We start from the raw sequence: 20,151 nt of genomic DNA on the forward strand, positions 1-20,151 counted from the left end.
CACTGGGGGACCGGGTCTGGCTCTCGACCCGAAACCTGCCCCTTCGCCTGCCCTGCCGGAAGCTGGGTCTGCGGTTTGTGGGGCCCTTTAAAGTCCTGAGGAGGTTGAACGAGGTTTGTTATAGGTTACAGCTCCCCCCTGATTACCGTATTAACCCCTCGTTCCATGTGTCTCTCCTCAGGCCTGTGGTAGCTGGTACGCTCCAGGAGTCCGAGGTGCGGGAGGTTCCTCCGCCCCCATTGGACATTGAGGGGGCACCGGCGTACTCGGTCCGTTCCATCATGGATTCGAGGCGTCGGGTTGGAGGCCTGCAGTATCTCGTGGAGTGGGAGGGGTACGGTCCGGAGGAACGGAGCTGGGTTCCCAGGAGGGACATCCTCGATCCCTCCTTGTTAAGGGAGTTCCATCGTCGTCATCCGACTCGCCCTGCTCCGCGTCCTCTTGGCCGTCTCCGAGGCCGGTGTCGACGCACGGCTGGAGCCGCGCGTCGGGGGGGGGGGTACTGTCATGGATACGGCCGAGGCTGCCCCTCCTCCTCGTTCGGGCAGGCTTCGGCGGTCGTCGTCACCGGAGTACTAGCTGCCACCGATCGATGTTTCTGTGTCTCACTAGCTCTGTCTGTATTGTTCACACCTGTTACTCATTAGGCTTATTAGTTTCCCTATATTACCTCTGTTTTCCCTCCTGAGTGTGTGCGTGATTGTTCTTGTTACGTCATCTGTTGAGCTGTTGTTTTTGCTCTTCCCTGCGTGGAGGGTTTGCTATATTTACTTGGAGTCGAGTAAAGCCATTAATTCTCAGTTCTGTGTCCTGCGGCTGATTCCGTTTCCCCACTGCACCCAGACGCTGACAACGTGTAAGAGGTGGTGGATGAGGAGGAAGAGTACGAGGACGAGGAAGAGCAAGACCAAGAACAGTAATTTCAGAAGAAATTCGAGCAACTGTGATAGACCATGTTGTTGTTCATGGAATGACAATGAGAGAAGCAGGACAAAAAGTACAACCCAATTTGAGCAGATTCTCTGTGGCCACCATAATCAGGACATTCAGAGAAGAGAACAGGTAATTGTTTCTTTTTATTTTGGTCATTGAAAATTTACTGTATACATTTGATTCAGTACATCACTTTGTCAATAGAAAGGGGACTGGGGAAAAAATAGACATTTTCTTACCATAAAATATTTTACATATAGAAGCAATGTCCATTACTATATTACTGTATGTATATGTTTGTAAGTGCATTTTCCCTTTTTGTAGAATTGCAAGACTACCACATGAGGGTGGAAGGCCTGCTATGTTCTCCCAACAGCAAGAGGCACTCATTGTTGATATGGTCCTTCAAAACAATGCCATCCGACTGTGTGAAATACAGCAAAGAGTTGTTCAACACAATGTAAACTTTGAAGGAATCAAAGTGTGGTCCTCTGTAGCTCAGCTGGTAGAGCACGGCGCTTGTAACGCCAAGGTAGTGGGTTCGAGCCCCGGGACCACCCATACACACACAAAAAAATGTATGCACGCATGACTGTAAGTCGCTTTGGATAAAAGCGTCTGCTAAATGGCATATTATTATTATTATTATTATTACAGGGTACGCATGAAGCAAGTGTACAGAGTACCCTTTGAGCGCAACTCAGATAGGGTCAAAGATCTACGAGTTCAGTATGTGCAAGTAAGTGTACACTCAGACACTTTCAGCGCTGATGCTTACAGTACAATGCTATGCTACTAGCCTACTGTTACTGTAAACTGCACTATATTGTAGTGTATGTAAATCAGAAGTGCATACAAATGCACTATTGCAGAAGTCTGTCTTTCTGTATTACTTACTAAACTACTTATTTATTTTTATATATAGAGAGTGTTTGAATTGGATTCCATGGAAAGCCCCATGAATACATTTTTGTAGATGAAGCAGGGTTCAATCTGGCGAAGAGGAGAAGGAGAGGCAGGAACATAATTGGTCAATGTGCCATTGTGGAAGTCCCTGGCCAGCGTGGTGGCAATGTCACCCTTTGTGCAGCCATAAGTAATCATGTGGTTCTCCACCGTTATGCAACCCTGGGGCCATATAACACTGAACATCTTCTTACATTTCTGGGTGATCTTCGGGATGTTTTGTTTGAGCGTGAGCAGCAGGATCATCAGCAGGCAGTGCATCCTGTCTATGTCGTGGTTTGGGACAATGTCAGCTTTCACCGTGGTGTCTGGATACACAAGTGGTTCAACATCAACCAGCGATTCATAAATGTTTGCCTTCCACCATACAGCCCTTTCCTCAACCCAATAGAATCGTTTTTCTCTGCGTGGCGGTGGAAGGTCTATTACATTTACATTTACATTTACGTCATTTAGCAGACGCTCTTATCCAGAGCGACTTACAAAAAGGTGCATTCACCTTATAGCCAGTGGGATCACCACTTTACAATGTTTTTGTTTTGTTTTTGGGTTGGGGTTTGGGTTGGGGTAAGGGGGGGGTAGAAGGATTACTTTATCCTATCCCGGGTATTCCTTAAAGAGGTGGGGTTTCAAATGTCTCCGGAAGGTGGTGAGTGACTCCGCTGTCCTGGCATCGTGAGGGAGCTTGTTCCACCATTGGGGTGCCAGAGCAGCGAACAGTTTTGACTGGGCTGAGCGGGAACTATGCTTCCGCAGAGGTAGGGGAGCCAGCAGGCCAGAGGTGGATGAACGCAATGCCCTCGTTTGGGTGTGGGGACTGATCAGAGCCTGAAGGTACGGAGGTGCCGTTCCCCTCACAGCTCCGTAGGCAAGCGCCATGGTCTTGTAGCAGATGCGAGCTTCAACTGGAAGCCAGTGGAGTGTGCGGAGGAGCGGGGTGACGTGAGAGAACTTGGGAAGGTTGAACACCAGACGGGCTGCGGCATTCTGGATGAGTTGTAGGGGTTTAATGGCACAGGCAGGGAGCCCAGCCAACAGTCTATGACCGAAACCCATATACCAGGGAAAATCTCTTACAGGCAATGGAATTGGCCTGTGGTGACATAGGTGTGGAGTGTTGTCAAGGCTGGATCCGGCACACCAGAGGGTTTTTCCGCCGTTGCCTGGCAAGGGACAACGTTGCCTGTGATGTGGACGAAGTCCTCTGGCCGGAACCAGCACAAAGACGTGATGCTGAGGCAGAATGAATCTCTCATTGACTTTGATTTCGCAGTTGCACAAAATGTTTGAGTGTACTGTAATGTGCTTTTCATTTAGAGTTTTCTTTGTTCTTTGGGCTTTTGCAGTTGGACTACTGTATTTTTATGCAAGTGCTGAATATACAGACATTCAATACTGTATTACTTGCAGTACTTACACTACACAATATATTGACTGTACTAAGTTGTGATTACTATATTGTGGTCCTCTGTAGCTCAATTGGTAGAGCATGGCGCTTGTAACGCCAGGGTAGTGGGTTCGATCCCCGGGACCACCCATACGTAAAAATTTATGCACACATGACTGTAAGTCGCTTTGGATAAAAGCGTCTGCTAAATGGCATATTATTATTATTATTATTACAATACTTTTTGTTTTAATTGCAAAATGCATTTACTATATACAATAAATAAAAATATTCTGTAACTACATGCCCTGGACGCTGTGTTCTCAATTTTTTTGATGTAGTGTCTAATGAACGCTCTGTAGTGTTTATATATTGACTGACTGTGTGTATGATCTGAAAGCATTGTTTGATTTTGAGCACAGATTAAATGGTTTTGAGGCGATTGTTTGATTTTGCCAGAAGAGTCAGGGGTTTTGTGAATGTAGTTTGAAGATTTGGTTTTGTGTTTAAAGTTTTGAGAAAATGGGTGAAGGTTTCAAGAAATGTGTTTTAGCAATCGAGAAACTGTAATGTCCTCAAAATACACCATGTCAACACAGAGGCATCAAATATCAATTTCATTTTAATTATTTAAGCTCTTCATATTCTGTCATCTTGAAGGATAAAAAAAAAAGCAATCACATTAACATTGGACTGTATTGGTCTGTACGTTCCCTATATTCTGGATTGTCCTATATAGATGTGTATATATACAGCAAACTCTTTAAATCAGTAAAGAAAGAGACAGGTGAAATGGGCATGTGGAGTCATTATGACAACAGATACTGTACATAGATAAATCTATTTTGGATGCTTTGTGTCCTTGACTGGAAATAGTGCGCCTGCACTAACATCTCAGCTGTCGGAGAGAGAGGGAGGGAGAGCGAGAGAGAGAGAGAGAGAGAGAGAGAGAGAGAGAGAACGAGAGAATGAGAGAGATAGAATATGGTATGGTGATAAATCTTCGCTCTTCAACTACTGCTGGAGAGACAGACAGCACCTGCCATTGTCTGCCAGCTGGATTACAGGTCCCAGGTCAAAGGTCAAATCTCTTATTCTGACCTAAAATATACAGACCGTAAATAATAGTTAGATTTCTGGGGATAAGTGAACACAAACTGAACTGAGGCAAACTGGTTATGTCAGTTAGGGGTTTATTCTCATGACGTGTGTGTGAATATATGTCTGATGTGATCATCATTTCTTTGCATGTAGTGAGGTTTCAAGTTTCTTTGTGTCTTGAGCCAAAATAAGCTTCATATGGCTGTATTTGTTGTAACTCTGTCATAAATGGTGAAACATTTCTGAAAGTTCTATGCCAGGCCTTGAGTCAAAATACAATTTTGAAAGGTGTGTGGCAAATGTGACTAATTATAATGAGGATGGATGGTATCAGTTACTTTGAGTACTTAACTTAGCCACATGTTATTTTGTGTCTGAAATTATGTAATTCCCTTATTGTGGCAACAGATACTGCACATAGGTCTAAGTTGAATTCACCAATTTGTAAGTCGCTCTGGATAAGAGCGTCTGCTAAATGACTTAAATGTAAATATAAAACATAAATTATATATTGAGACAAACGTTCTATAATAGTGAGAGATGGTAAAAGTAAAACAAAACATATTAAATTATTTGTGTTGCAAACCAGACTTGATTCTCACATGGACTCAAATTACCTTTCTGTGTTTCGCTGTCAATGGTCAATGGAGGTCATCCTCTTAGCCAATCACCTGCTTAGTAAAAAGGCACTGTGAAAATATTCAAGATTTCAGAAATCTCAGACCATGTAGTGCTATTGAAGGTGCAAGGACAGATTTATTAAGTGTTTGCACCTGTTGTTATAACAAAGCAAACCTATGTTTTCTATACTAGCTGTAAGGCTTTTCCTTCTCACAATCTTTCATTGACCTTTACCAGTAAATATCGGGGACCATATTCATAAACCGTCTCAGAGTAATAGCACGGTTCAGTTTAGCCTTTTAGACAGGGGGGACGTGATCCTAGATCAGCACTCCTAAGATTCTTTATGAATACGGGCCCAGGTGCAAACGTTGAACTAGTAAATCTGATCCTATAAGTGTCTATGGCGTATGCTCAGATAACACAGTCTGTTTTGGTTGGCCATGCAGCAGGTCTGCAGGTGTCTGTTGGAGTGTTTGGTATCTGTTGGTTTCAGGCACACCACAATGTGGACACCACAATGAAGTAGGAGTAGGATGATTGGATGTGGTTTTGAGAAATTAGACATGAAATGCAACCAGGGGTCATACTGGGAGAAATAGTAGCAGACGGACAGTGACCGAGGTGTTCCAGAATACAGTAAGTGTTGCTGCAATCATATCCCACTCCACTATCAGATAAGGTTACGTTTTTATGTATACTAAACGTATTATATTGGGAAACATGAATCGACGGTGTTGACATATATGGTGGTTGTCTTAGTTACACGAATAGTGTGTGTAAACAGAGGAGATGCAAGGCCCTTGTGACACTACAGGGAGGAAACCGTGCGGTCAAGCAGGGTCGCAAAGCAGAAAGAGAAAACTCCCAAGAATTTCTCAGGAGTGTGGTCTCTGTGTCTCGCTGTCCTGCTGGCTGGTAGTGGTTGGTGGTGGGGTGGGCTGGAGAGGTATTGGACACAAAGCAGCCTTTCATTCCAGCTGGACTCCGATTTGAGAGCTTGGAGAGATTTTTTCTTCCTTCCTGGCCATACCGTACAGTGGGCTATACCTCTTCTGGCTCGTGGCCAATGGAAATGGGCCGTAGATAAACTGTCTGTTTGGGCTGTGAGAAAGCACTCCGCTGGTTGACGTCACAGTAATTATTTGACCCCTCCGATATGCAGTCTCTGACTGGACCTCCTCTATTGGTTTGTTTGGTATACCAGGGGCTGGGGTTGGAGAGGAGAGAGGTGGGGAGAGGAGAGGTAGGTGGTTTCTTAAAGACGAATGAAAGGAGGTCTTTGTCCTGAAAATGTTTTCCTTTTATTTTTTTCACCCACTCCCCTACTTCCTCTCGCCACTCCTCTCTCCTCTCACCTTTGGGGTTTCTCTGTGGTGTGTGGCCAAAAATCATGTCTTGGGGGTGAGAGTGTATAAAAGCCCTTCAGAAGTTGAGATTCCTCACACTCACTTTGAAAGGGTTTCTGTCCAAAGGAAGGCTGACCAAGAGAGTCCATGGCAGAGCTGACCATGAACAGATTAGCGCTCCTATATTTCTGCTTATATGCAGCAGCCTCACTAATTGATGGGAAGCCCAGCAGGAGAACAGAGAAGCCCAGGAGCTCCAAACCCGTAGTAGCAGCTGATTCACCTGAACTGGATGATACTGATGATGCTCTCCTCCCTGGTAAGTTTTCAACATGCTCTTGGAAAAGGATGGTGGGGGCAACATGCATGCATACTTCACAGAGCTTCTAGTTTTTGTGATTACAGTGTGTTCTCCCAAGTCAAGGGTGGTCCACAATCCTTCAGAAAGAACTGCACTGAGTTTTCAAAGACTGAATTTGAGTGTGGTGCATATCTTTTTTATTTAGCATCAGTTTCATGTGGACTTTACCTGTGGGTCATGTGTAGTTTGGGTGAGTAGTGCTGTGTGTTTGTGTGTGTGTGTCTGTCGTTCTGTCTGTCTTGCAGGTGGCAGAGGGCAGTGCTCTGTGAATGGGATGTCCCTGTTTGACAGGGCCATGTGGTCGCCTCAGCCCTGCTCCGTGTGCCAGTGTCAGAGGGGAACTGTCAGCTGTCACCCTGTCCCCTGCAGCGGTAGGCTGGCAGCTGCTCAAATAACAAACATTTACTAGCTACATTTACACTGCAGCCAGTTTGTCCTTCTGCCTTCACTCCTATTATTTATCATTCAAGTTGTAGATTGTTATGGAAGGATTGTAATCTTATTTGTGGTTATTATGTTTAATGCCAGCTTTTTTGTTGAAATGGTCCATGCTGACATAAAGTGTACAAACTGATCAGGGCATGGAATTGTGTACAGTATGTGTACATACAGTTGAAATTGGAAGTTCACATACACCTTAGCCAAATACATTTAAACTCAGTTTTTCACAATTCCTGACATTTAATCCTAGTAAACATTCCCTGTCTTAGGTCAGTTAGGATCACCACTTTATTTTAAGAATGTGAAATGTCAGAATAATAGTAGAGAGAATTATTTAAGCTTTTATTTCTTTCATCATATTCCCAGTGGGTCAGAAGTTTACATACACTCAATTAGTATTTGGTAGCATTGCCATTAAATTGTTTAACTTGGGTCAAACGTTTCGGGTAGCCTTCCACAACCTTCCCACAATAAGTTGGGTGAATTTTGGCCCATTCCTCCTGACACAGCTGGTGTAACTGAGTCAGGTTTGTAGGCCTCCTTGCACGCACACGCTTTTTCAGTTCTGCCCACAAATTTTCTATAGGATTGAGGTCAGGGCTTTGTGATGGCCACTCCAATACTTTGACTTTGTTATCCTTAAGCCATTTTGCCACAACTTTGGAAGTATGCTTGGGGTGGAAGTATGCATTGTCCATTTGGAAGACCCCTTTGCGATCAAACTTTAACTTCCTGACTGATGTCTTGAGATGTTGCTTCAATATATCCACATAATTTTCCTTCCTCATGATTTTCCTTCCTCATGATGCCATCTATCTTGTGAAGTGCACCAGTCCCTCCTGCAGCAAAGCACCCCCACAGCATGATGCTGCCACCCCCATGCTTCACGGTTGGGATGGTGTTCTTCGGCGTGCAAGGAACCCCCTTTTTCCTCCAAACATAACGATGGTCATTATGGCCAAACAGTTCTATTTTTGTTTCCTCAGACCAGAGGACATTTCTCAAAAAATTACGATCTTTGTCCCCATGTGCAGTTGCAAACCGTAGTCTGGCTTTTTTATGGCGGTTTTGGAGCAGTGGCTTCTTCCTTGCTGAGCGGCCTTTCAGGTTATGTTGATATAGGACTCATTTTACTGTGGATATAGATACTTTTGTACCTGTTTATTCCAGCATCTTCACAAGGTCCTTTGCTGTTGTTCTGGGATTGATTTGCACTTTTTGCACCAAAGTACATTCATCTCTAGGAGACAGAACGCGTCTCCTTCCTGAGCGGTATGATGGTTGCGTGGTCCAATTGTGTTTATACTTGCATACTATTGTTTGTACAGATGAACGTGGTACCTTCAGGCGTTTGGAAATTGCTCCCAAGGATGAACCAGACTTGTGGAGGTCTACAATTTTTTTGCTGAGGTCTTGGCTGATTTCTTTTAATCTTCCCATGATGTCAAGCAAAGAGGCACTAAGTTTGAAGGTAGGACTTGAAATACATCCACAGGTACACCTCCAATTGACTCAAATGATGTCAATTAGCCTATCAGAAGCTTCTAAAGCCATGACATCATTTTCTGGAATTTTCCAAGCTGTTTAAAGTTACAGTCAATTTAGTGTATGTAAACTGTAATGAATACTCGGACAGAGTGGTAAGATCCAATCGCAGAATAGCGATGCTTTATTAGAGTACAGACAAGAGAATAGCTTAATCGTGGTCGGGCAGGCTGTGGTCAAAACCGGGCCAGGCATAGACAGGCAGAGGTACCAATGGAGCGGGCTTAGTCGTAGACGAGGGCACAGGATCAGAGGACGGTAATCACTGGGGTAGACAAGCAGAGGATTAAGCAATTCGGGGAGTCAAACAACAAGGCACAGGTCGGATACACGGGTAATCAAAAACAACAATCTCTCTCTCTCTCTCTCTCTCTCTCTCTCTCTCTCTCTCTCTCTCTCTCTCTCTCTCTCTCTCTCTCTCTCTCTCTCTCTCTCTCTCTCTCTCTCTCTCTCTCTCTCTCTCTCTCTCTCTCTCTCTCTCTCTCTCTCTCTCTCTCTCTCTCTCTCTCTCTCTCTCTCTCTCTCTCGGAACAAAACGCTTAGCAAGTCACAAAGGAACAATACCTCGCGCCGACTGAGCTTCTGAGCACACCTTAAATCCTACACTAATTACTGACAGGTGTGCTCAGAACTCAGGTGAACCAGATCGAGTCTGATGACTCCCCCTCTCTGTAGATCGGGGAAGTGTCAGACTCTGTCTAGACCCTGCCAACCCCCGATCCCTTACATAAACTTCTTGTATCTAGTGATACAGTGAATTATAAGTGAAATAATCTGTCTGTAAACAATTGACTCCAACCTAAGTGTATGTAAACTTCCGACTTCAACTGTATACACTACCAGTCAAAAGTTTGGACACACCTACTCATTCAAGGGTTTTTCTTTATTTTTAAAAAATTTTACATTGTAGAATAATAGTGAAGACATCAAAACTATGGAATCATGTAGTAACCAAAAAAGTGTTAAACAAACCAAAATATATTTTCTATTTGAGATTCTTCAAAGTAGCCACCCTTTGCCTTGATGACAGCTTTGCACACTCTTGGCATTCTCTCAACCAGCTTCATGAGGAATGCTTTTCCAACAGTCTTGAAGGACTTCCCACATATGCTGAGCACTTGTTTGCTGCTTTTCCTTCACTCTGCAGTCCAACTCATCCCAAACCATCTCAATTGGGTTGTGGTCGGGTGATTGTGGAGGCCACGTCATCTGATGCAGCACTCCATCACTCTCCTTGGTCAAATAGCCCTTACACAGCCTGGAGGTGTGTTTTGGGTCATTGTCCTGTTGAAAAACAAATTATAGTCCCACTAAGCGCAAACCAGATGGGATGGCGTATCGCTGCAGAATGCTGTGGTAGCCATGCTGGTTAAGTGTGCCTTGAATTCTAAATAAATCACTGACAGTGTCACCAGCAAAGCACCCCCACACCATCACACCTCCTCCTCCATGCTTCACGGTGGGAACCACATATGTAGAGGTCATCTGTTTACCTACTCTGCGTCTCACAAAGACACGGCGGTTGGAACCAAAAATCTCAAATTTCGACTCATCAGACCAAAGGACAGATTTCCACTGGTCTAATCTCCATTGCTCGTGTTTCTTGGCTCAAGCAAGTCTCTTCTCATTGGTGTCCTTTAGCAGTGGTATCTTTGCAGCAATTCGACCATGAAGGCCTGATTCATGAAGTCGCCTCTGAACAATTGATGTTGAGATGTGTCTGTTACTTGAACTCTGTGAAGCATTTACAGTGGGGAAAAAAAGTATTTAGTCAGCCACCAATTGTGCAAGTTCTCCCACTTAAAAAGATGAGAGAGGCCTGTAATTTTCATCATACGTACACGTCAACTATGACAGACAAATTGAGATTTTTTTTCTCCAGAAAATCACATTGTAGGATTTGTTATGATTTTATTTGCAAATTATGGTGGAAAATAAGTATTTGGTCACCTACAAACAAGCAAGTTTTCTGGCTCTCACAGACCTGTAACTTCTTCTTTAAGAGGCTCCTCTGTCCTCCACTCGTTACCTGTATTAATGGCACCTGTTTGAACTTGTTATCAGTATAAAAGACACCTGTCCACAACCTCAAACAGTCACACTCCAAACTCCACTATGGCCAAGACCAAAGAGCTGTCAAAGGACACCAGAAACAAAATTGTAGACCTGCACCAGGCTGGGAAGACTGAATCTGCAATAGGTAAGCAGCTTGGTTTGAAGAAATCAACTGTGGGAGCAATTATTAGGAAATGGAAGACATACAAGACCACTGATAATCTCCCTCGATCTGGGGCTCCACGCAAGATCTCACCCCGTGGGGTCAAAATGATCACAAGAACGGTGAGCAAAAATCCCAGAACCACACGGGGGGACCTAGTGAATGACCTGCAGAGAGCTGGGACCAAAGTAACAAAGCCTACCATCAGTAACACACTACGCCGCCAGGGACTCAAATCCTGCACTGCCAGACGTGTCCCCCTGCTTAAGCCAGTACATGTCCAGGCCCGTCTGAAGTTTGCTAGAGTGCATTTGGATGATCCAGAAGAGGATTGGGAGAATGTCATATGGTCAGATGAAACCAAAATAGAACTTTTTGGTAAAAACTCAACTCGTCGTGTTTGGAGGACAACGAATGCTGAGTTGCATCCAAAGAACACCATACCTACTGTGAAGCATGGGAGTGGAAACATCATGCTTTGGGGCTGTTTTTCTGCAAAGGGACCAGGACGACTGATCCGTGTAAAGGAAAGAATGAATGGGGCCATGTATTGTGAGATTTTGAGTGAAAACCTCCTTCCATCAGCAAGGGCATTGAATATGAAACGTGGCTGGGTCTTTCAGCATGACAATGATCCCAAACACACAGCCCGGGCAACGAAGGAGTGGCTTCGTAAGAAGCATTTCAAGGTCCTGGAGTGGCCTAGCCAGTCTCCAGATCTCAACTCCATAGAAAATCTTTGGAGGGAGTTGAAAGTCCGTGTTGCCCAGCGAAAGCCCCAAAACATCACTGCTCTAGAGGAGATATGCATGGAGGAATGGGCCAAAATACCAGCAACAGTGTGTGAAAACCTTGTGAAGACTTACAGAAAACGTTTGACCCATGTCATTGCCAACAAAGGGTATATAACAAAGTATTGAGAAACTTTTGTTATTGACCAAATACTTATTTTCCACCATAATTTGCTAATAAATTCATAAAAAATCCTACAATGTGATTTTCTGGATTTTTTTTCCTCAATTTGTCTGTCATAGTTGACGTGTACCTATGATGAAAATTACAGGCCTCTCTCATCTTTTTAAGTGGGAGAACTTGCACAATTGGTGGCTGACTAAATACTTTTTTTCCCCAATGTATTTGGGCTGCAAAATTGAGGTGCAGTTAAATCTAATGAACTTATCCTCTCCAGCAGAGGTAACTCTGGGTCTTCCTTTCCTGTGGCGGTCCTCATGAGAGCCAGTTTCATCATAGCGCTTGATGGTCTTTGCGACTGTACTTGAAGAAACTTCAAGTACAAAGTTCTTGAAATGTTCCATATTGACTGACCTTCATGTCTTAAAGTAATGATTGACTGTCGTTCCGCTTTGCTTATTTTAGCTGTTCTTGCCATAATATGGACTTGGTCTTTTACCAAATAGAGCTATCTTCTGTATACCACCCCTACCTTGTCACAACAGAACTGATTGGCTCAAACGCATTAAGAAGGAAAGAAATTCCACAGATTAACTTTTAACAAGGCACACCTGTTATTTGAAATGCATTCCAGGAGACTACCTCATGAAGCTGGTTGAGAGAATGCCAAGAGTGTGCAAAGCTGTCATCAAGGCAAAGGGTGGCTACTTTGAAGAATCTCAAATATAAAATATAGATTATAGATTATATTATAGATTTGTTTAATATGTTTATGGTTACTACATGAATCCATATGTGTTATTTCATTGTTTTGATGTCTAACTATTATTCTACAATGTATAAAATTGTAAAAATAAAGAAAAACCCTTGAATGAGTAGGTGTGTCCAAACCTTTGACTGGTACTGTATATACTGTATAAATATGAATTTAACATATATTGCCCTCTCCCTCAGGTTCAAATAGCCAGCAGACAGTGGCTCCCAAAGCCAAGAAACCCTCCCCTAATGCAGAGAAGAAAGAGGGGATCCCAAAACAGAAGAAGAGTCTCCAAAGGACATCAGAAGAAGGAGGAGCAGCACATCAGAAGAAGGAGGAGCAGCATGTTACTCCAGCGAAAGCGGTGGGTGCCCACCCAATGGTGCCCATGGGAATATGAAGAAGGCAATGCTATGGGACCTGCACAGCACATGAACTAACAATGCTTTGACTATTGTATTAATGCTTTGCCTATGACTGAGTATTGACTGACAGGGATATTTTGAGGTATTTAAGATATCTAATTTGATATATTTTGTGTGTGATGTCTATGTTGTACAGGTTGCTGTTATGAAATCCGTGACCACCCAGAACAAAAAGCAAGAAGTAGCGGTGAAGAAACAGGAAGTGGCTGTGAAGAAACAAAAAGTGGCTGTGAAGATACAGAAAGTGTCTGTGAAGAAAAAGGAAGTGGCTGTGAAAATAAAAGTCAGGAAGACCGAGGTCCCCATGGCTAAGAGGCGTGACCCGACGATAACCAAAGACAGCCTTCCGTACCTTCCCTACGATGACAATGACAATGATAATCATGATGACCATGACCACAGCGAACATGACGATAATGACGACGATGACGATTACATCATCAGGGCCACCGGAAAACCCACCATGAGGTTGGCACCAATGGGGAGACCAGTCACCATGGCGACTGGCCGACTGGCTACTACCACCACTAGGAGTCCCATGGCGAGGGCACCGGGGCCGGGACGTGCTGTAGTCACATTCCCCAGGAGACACAGCATCATGGAGTCTCTCCCTGCTGGCTGCCTACTCTCTGAGTCTCTGATCGCCTGTGGCAGCACTGGCATGGTCCACATCCCTATCCTCTCAGACCAGGGGGTCAAGACCCTCTATCTGGCAGGTGAGGAGATACAGAGATCTCACATGTTATTAGAGGGACAATTAGTAGAGTCAAGAGGGGGGACAATAATCTGAGTTCAGGTTTACTAAAATGGGTAGCTATGTTTAATAAGTTGGAATTTCGGGAAGGCAAAGGATTTACCGTTGTGTGCTTCAATACAATCAAATGTCCTTTGCGGCATTTACACAGTTGCATATATAAACATATTTTGTACACAAAGGTACTGCATAAACATTAAGGCAGGTCCAATGGCATGTGGACCCAGGCCTTACTCTGTTTGAGGTGACTGGGTCAGCATGTGTTCTATTCTCTTATAAGACAATAAGATCAGTAAGATCCCTCCCTGGGCGCTGGCTGGGCTGCCCAACCTGGAGTGGCTGGACCTGAGCAAGAACAAGCTGGACGACTCCGCCATTAGCACTGACCTGTTCCAGGTGAGTCTGAGAGCATCGTTCATTTCAACACATTTGGCTTTAGTTCCAGTTGGACCTCTACTGTTCTGCCAGACCCACCTGTACATCTCAGCCTCATGTTACTAAGGGCTCTATTGACCATTCTCATGCTGCATTACCTGGATCCCTCTCAGCCTGTTATCATAGAATATAAACATAATATTATGTCACAGTGTAGTGGTACAGAATAGTACAGGTATGTGCATGCCACAGTCATTTAAGTTATAGGTAGTGCCTAATGTATCAACAAGATGATCCATCTTGTAGTTGGAGTGCTAGGACTTCTGCTGTCTCCCAGGTAGAGCATAAGAACAAAAGTTGAATCTGGCCCCATCTAGACGAATGTCAATTAGCTGTTGCAATGAACATGGGAATATTATCGGTCAACATACAAGCCACAACTAAAAACAGAACAATCCTTTTTGGCAAGGTGTCCTAACATGCACCTGTTCCCACTAAGGTGTCAGAGTCCCTGATGCCAGGAGCTCACGTGCTAAAAACTCCCTTCAGAGAGCATTAGTGTTTATTAACTACTTCTCAGAGTTGACAAAGACTTGATAACAAAACATGTCATGAAAAGCACTTCATGAATAAGACATAGGGTGGAATTCAATCAAATCACCACTGGGAGAACTGCCATTGCTGTAAAAAATCATATTATTCCTGCACCATTAAAAAATACTATTGTGTACTTAGCCTACTAGCCTGTTACAGCGTTTAATAATCGTGTAGGTTATTCAACTGGTAGTTACACAGGTTATACTGGCATAAGGCCCATGTCATAGGCCTTATACCAAAAATAAGTGTTTCATTTTGTACATCTCTTAAAGCTGGAATCCGTAGCGGTGAAACTGCCACGTCGATTTGCGATATAACAACAACAAATACCTCAAACAACGAACACAGTTTTTTCCCTCGGACATGATTGCACGCGCGATAGAACAGCAGAGTATGTACTACAAAAAATGTTTTACCACGATGCTGGATGCTCCTCTGCTCCGTTTCATAAACAAAACAAAAACAATAACAGATGCGCCTGGGGCGACCAGTGGCGCTGATTCACCTTATGCAGATCTCAGCTATAAACAGCAAAGTAGAAACATAAGGTAACATTGCAGTTCTTGAGCTTGGCCGTGAGAGAGAGAGGGACACTGGTTAAAACACACTTAGCACTCGAATGTTCTAAGGTGGGTGGATTCTTGGCTTGTTTCAGAACCTGACCAAGCTGAGGAGGCTGAATCTAGATGGCAACAATCTGACCAAAGTCCCCTCATTTCTACCGCCGTCCCTGGTGGAGCTGAAGATCAATGACAACAAGATCCTGGGTCTCACACCTAGCAGCTTTAAAGGTATAGAATGGTGGGGTTTACGGAGAGAGAGAGAGAGTATGTGTACAAAGCTTTGTTCGTTCAAGCTTAGCTTGTGTCTGAGCACCTACTATTTCAAATCACCTCAGATAGGATGTGCAGATTAGCACATTAGCGTTGTTGGCGTAGCTCATTTAGCAACGAATATCAGCAAAACAAGTCAAATTACATTGGATATTATTGTATGTTGATATTGTCATGTTGGAATTTGAAAATGTGTCTCTCCTCAGGTTTGTCCAAACTGCTGACACTCGAGCTCGAGGACAACCACTTCCACGATGGGAATGTGTCACCTTTGACCTTCCGGCCCCTCAAGAAACTCATCTATCTGCGACTGGAAGACAACAAGTTCCGGGCCATCCCCTCGGGGCTTCCTGTGACCCTGCAGGTCAGTGATTGGACGAGGTGCCTGTGATGTCACTGTAGTGAGCATGCAGGAGCCAATAATATGCAGTAGCCTCAGTCCAACAAAGGAGCGTAGCTCTCAGACATTTGAGACGTCACTTATTTTCCCTTATTTGAAATAAGTATTGGAATAGTCCACAGACTCTTCAATAATGTAGTAACATGAGAGGTTTCGGATGTTTTACTAAACATACTATTTTGGGTAATTGCGAGCTAGGTGCACATACAGTGCATTCGGAAAGTATTCAGACCCCTTGACCTTTTCCACATTTTGTTACGTTACAGCCTTATTCTAAAATTGATTAAATTAAATGTTTACATTTGAGTCATTTAGCAGACGCTCTTATCCAGAGCGACTTACAGTTAGCGAGTGCATACATTTTCATACTGGCCCCCCATGGGAATCGAACCCACAACCCTGGCGTTGCAAGCGCCATGCTCTACCAACTGAGCTATCACTCAACAATCTACACACAATACCCAATAATGACAAAGTGAAAACAGGTTTTTAGATTTTTCTGCAGATTTATAAAAAATAACAGGAATACCTTATTTACATAAGTATTCAGACCCTTTTCTATGAGACTCGAAATTGAGCTCAGGTGCATCTTGGTTCCATTGATCATCCTTGAGATGTTTCTACAACTCAATTGGAGTCCACCTGTGGTAAATTCAATTGATTGGACATGATTTGGAAAGACACACCTGTCTATATAAGGTCCCACAGTTGACAGTGCATGTCAGAGCAAAAACCAAGCCATGAGGTCGAAGGAATTGTCCGTAGAGCTCCGAGACAGGATTGTGTCGAGGCACAGATCTGGGGAAGGGTACCAAAAAATGTCTGCAGCATTGAAGGTCCCCAAGAACACAGTGCCCTCCATCATTCTTAAATGGAAGACGTTTGGACCACCAAGACTCTTCCTAGAGCTGGCTGCCCGGCCAAACGGAGCAATCAGGGGAGAAGGGCCTTGGTCAGGGAAGTGAGCAAGAACCCGATGGTCACTCTGACAGAGTTCCAGAGTTCCTCTGTGGAGATGGGAGAACCTTCCAGAAGGACAACCATCTCTGCAGCACTCCCCTCACCCTCATAACAATACGGTAGGTCCCCCTCACCCCCCTAACAACACGGTAGGTCCCCCTCACCCCCCTAACAACACGGTAGGTCCCCCTCACCCCCCTAACAACACGGTAGGTCCCCCTCACCCCCCTAACAATGCGGTAGGTCCCCTCACCCCCCTAACAATATGGATACTCAAGGGGTTTTGCGGCTTGTATTTCCAGACACTTCACTTGTCGGATAACAGAATAGAAGAGGTGCATGAGGGGATCCTCAACAAGACCGTCAACCTCAGGTTTCTGGATCTCAGTCATAATAGGATCCGGGAGGACCGCATAGCCCCAAGGGCCTGGATACACCTGTTGTAAGTCCCAACAACCTCTCTCCATTCTTGCTTTTGCAGCATTTAGGAGGTTATTGTCCAGTGTAATGATTACTGTTACTCTGGTTTTGAACACCACCTTGAGGGGAATGTTGGAAAACATTTTATTCCTATTTCTGATCTTGCAGAAAAGTGACCTCAGTATTTATTTTTTGAATGCATTTTTTTAAACAAAAGTTTTAGTAAAATGCATGAATATAAACATGATTGCATAACAGGATTCTTAAGCAAAAGTTTAAATGATGCAATTAATCTGACACTCTGTACATGTGTTAGTCTCCCAGTTTCCTGGCAATAACGAGTGGAAAATATAATGTTAATTGCATCTTAGAAGAAAGAGGAGAAAAGGAAAAACAAGAGAATAGAGGGCAAAGCCACGGAGGATATTGTTTTGGGGCGTGCTGATGTGGCTGGCTTGACAGCGGAGCAGCAGACACAGTCCAGGTTTATGATAGGTTGTAGAGAGTGTCAAGCCCAAAGGGAGGGACTGCAGGCCATCTGCCTTTGTGTGAAGGCTCTTAGTGGTTTGAAACTCCTACAATGTTGTGAGACAAATGTGATGGATTTGATGGAACCCTCTGGTGAAAGATGGAGAAAAGGGAAATATTGAACCAGCCTTCTGAAGGAAAGGTGGACTAGTAATATAGTCCTAAGATTGAAAAAGTCCCCTTTTAACTCAGTCAATTGGAGACATAATGCAGTACATTACCCTCCATCTCTTCATGTCTTCTAAACTTTTCACATCTCCCTGTATTTTCCTTACCATTTCAGAAAGTTGGAGTCATTGGACCTGTCGCACAATAAGCTGGTGCATGTCCCTTCCTTCCTCCCTGTGGGCCTACAGCAGCTCCACCTGCACCACAACCAGATCGAGCGGATCCCTGGCTACGTGTTTGGCCACATTAAACCGGGACTGGAACTTCTTCACCTGTCCCACAACAGGCTGGACAACAACGGCATTGATGATGTGTCCTTCCTGGGCCTGTACAACTCTCTGACTGAACTCCTGCTGGACCACAACCAGCTTCACTCCATCCCTAGGGGGCTACTGAAGCTCAAGATTCTGCAGCTCCTTCGCCTCAACCACAACGTTATCAGGTAACTCAACCAAAACGTTATCAGGTAACTCAACCAAAACGTTATCAGGTAGGTCTACCACAACGTTAGCAGGTAACTCAACCACAACATTATCAGGTAACTCAACCACAACGTTATCAGGTAACTCAACCACAACATTGTTAGGTAACTCAATCACAACGTTATCAGGTAACTCAACCACAACGTTATCAGGTAACTCAACTACAATGTTATCAGTAACTCAACCACAACGTTATCCGGTAACTTGACCACAATGTTATCAGGTAACTCAACCACAATGTTATCAGTAACTCAACCACAACGTTATTAGGTAACTCAACCACAATGTTATCTGGTAACTCAACCACAACATTATCTAACATAACTAACTTCCTCTGTCTGTCCTCTTCCTCCCACTGGGAGACTAACCAACTTGATAAGAGCACAGTAGCCACATGCAGTCTCTAACCATAATGATCTGAAATTGCTATTGTGAATCTCAACGTGTAATTTATGTTTCTCTCTCAGTCGTTATTTCCTTTAGTCGGATCAAAGGTTGTTCTGTCTTGTCTGAGTATCTGTCTTTCTGTCGGTGGTGACTGAGTGTCCATCATCTTTTTCTTTCCTCCCTGCAGATACGTTCCTCTGAACTCTCTGTGTGACACACGCCTGAGCGATGACTCACCCCTAGTCTCCGTTCACCTGGAGTACAACCTGATTGACCGGCGCCTTATCCCACCCATCGCCCTCTCCTGCATCAAGACCTACCACAGCATCATACTACAGCCCCAGAGTCATGAGGAAGATTACCAACATGAAGATTACTAGTACCCCCCTTCCTCACCTCCATCCTTCCTTTTCACCCCTCTCTCCCACCCCCTGTCAGTTTGTCCTGGGTTACACCTTGTCAGCGTTTCTCATTACATCATTTCCTCTGAGTCCGTCTCTGATTGTCTTCTTCTCTGATGAGTTGTGATTAGGTTAGTCAGACTTCTGATACCCAAGCGTTATGAAACAGGTGAAATTAGACTTCTATCCTAAATCTGACCATATTCCTAGGGCAATGTTTATGCAACCAGCCCTTTGTCAGTGGGCTTCATTATCACAATGAATGAGAAAGATTATGTGTGTGTCTTTGTCCTGTTTTAAAAGCTACATTCTGTAAAGCAGTTCTAGGTTTTACTTATGACTTTAATCTTGCTTGATACAGTAGCATGTATCGAAATAAAAATGATGTGTGGTTACCAAGGGAGATCCAGGTAGCTACTTGGCAGTAGTGAGAGCCAAAAGATGTCCAGGTGCCCTTTATACTACACTCACTGTTGTATGTACACCTGTTTCAACTTTGTGACAAACTTGTGTAATGAGAAATTGTGAAAATAAAAATTATTGAATAATTGCTAGTCATTGTCTATGGTAACTGTAAATAGTCTGAGTAAGTTTTAGTACCTCAAATAATCTGCATGTGTAGCACTGGGTAGAGACAGTTGCGGGGTGTTTTATTCTTAGTGGATTCTGTATTTGCCCTTTTAGTGCTGGGATAGTACTTTGTATTTTATTTTGGCCTTATACAGTAGCTTCAATAAAAATTGTTTAGCTCACCAGGAGTGGTTAGATTGCAATTGGTGTACATAGATCTCAAATGTTGAATCAAAATAAGTTTAAAATAACTAAAATCT

General features: G+C 43.8%; 1 protein-coding gene across 1 annotated transcript; it reads left to right on the plus strand.

The window, feature by feature from the left end:
- Positions 1-6,504: 6,504 nt before the first annotated feature.
- Positions 6,505-19,300, plus strand: LOC311150364 (extracellular matrix protein 2-like; the record flags this gene model as incomplete). Its single annotated transcript, XM_084187797.1, has 10 exons — positions 6,505-6,676; positions 6,964-7,089; positions 12,789-12,955; positions 13,153-13,732; positions 14,051-14,166; positions 15,398-15,533; positions 15,782-15,939; positions 17,238-17,377; positions 18,167-18,493; positions 19,108-19,300. The coding sequence occupies 10 exons, from the start codon at positions 6,505-6,507 to the stop codon at positions 19,298-19,300; spliced, it is 2,115 nt and encodes a 704-aa protein (XP_084043923.1).
- Between the last annotated feature and the right edge of the window lie 851 nt (positions 19,301-20,151).

This window comes from Coregonus lavaretus (genome assembly GCF_964263955.1).
Source record: "Coregonus lavaretus genome assembly, chromosome: 22".
In the NCBI taxonomy this organism is placed as follows: Eukaryota; Metazoa; Chordata; class Actinopteri; order Salmoniformes; family Salmonidae; genus Coregonus; species Coregonus lavaretus.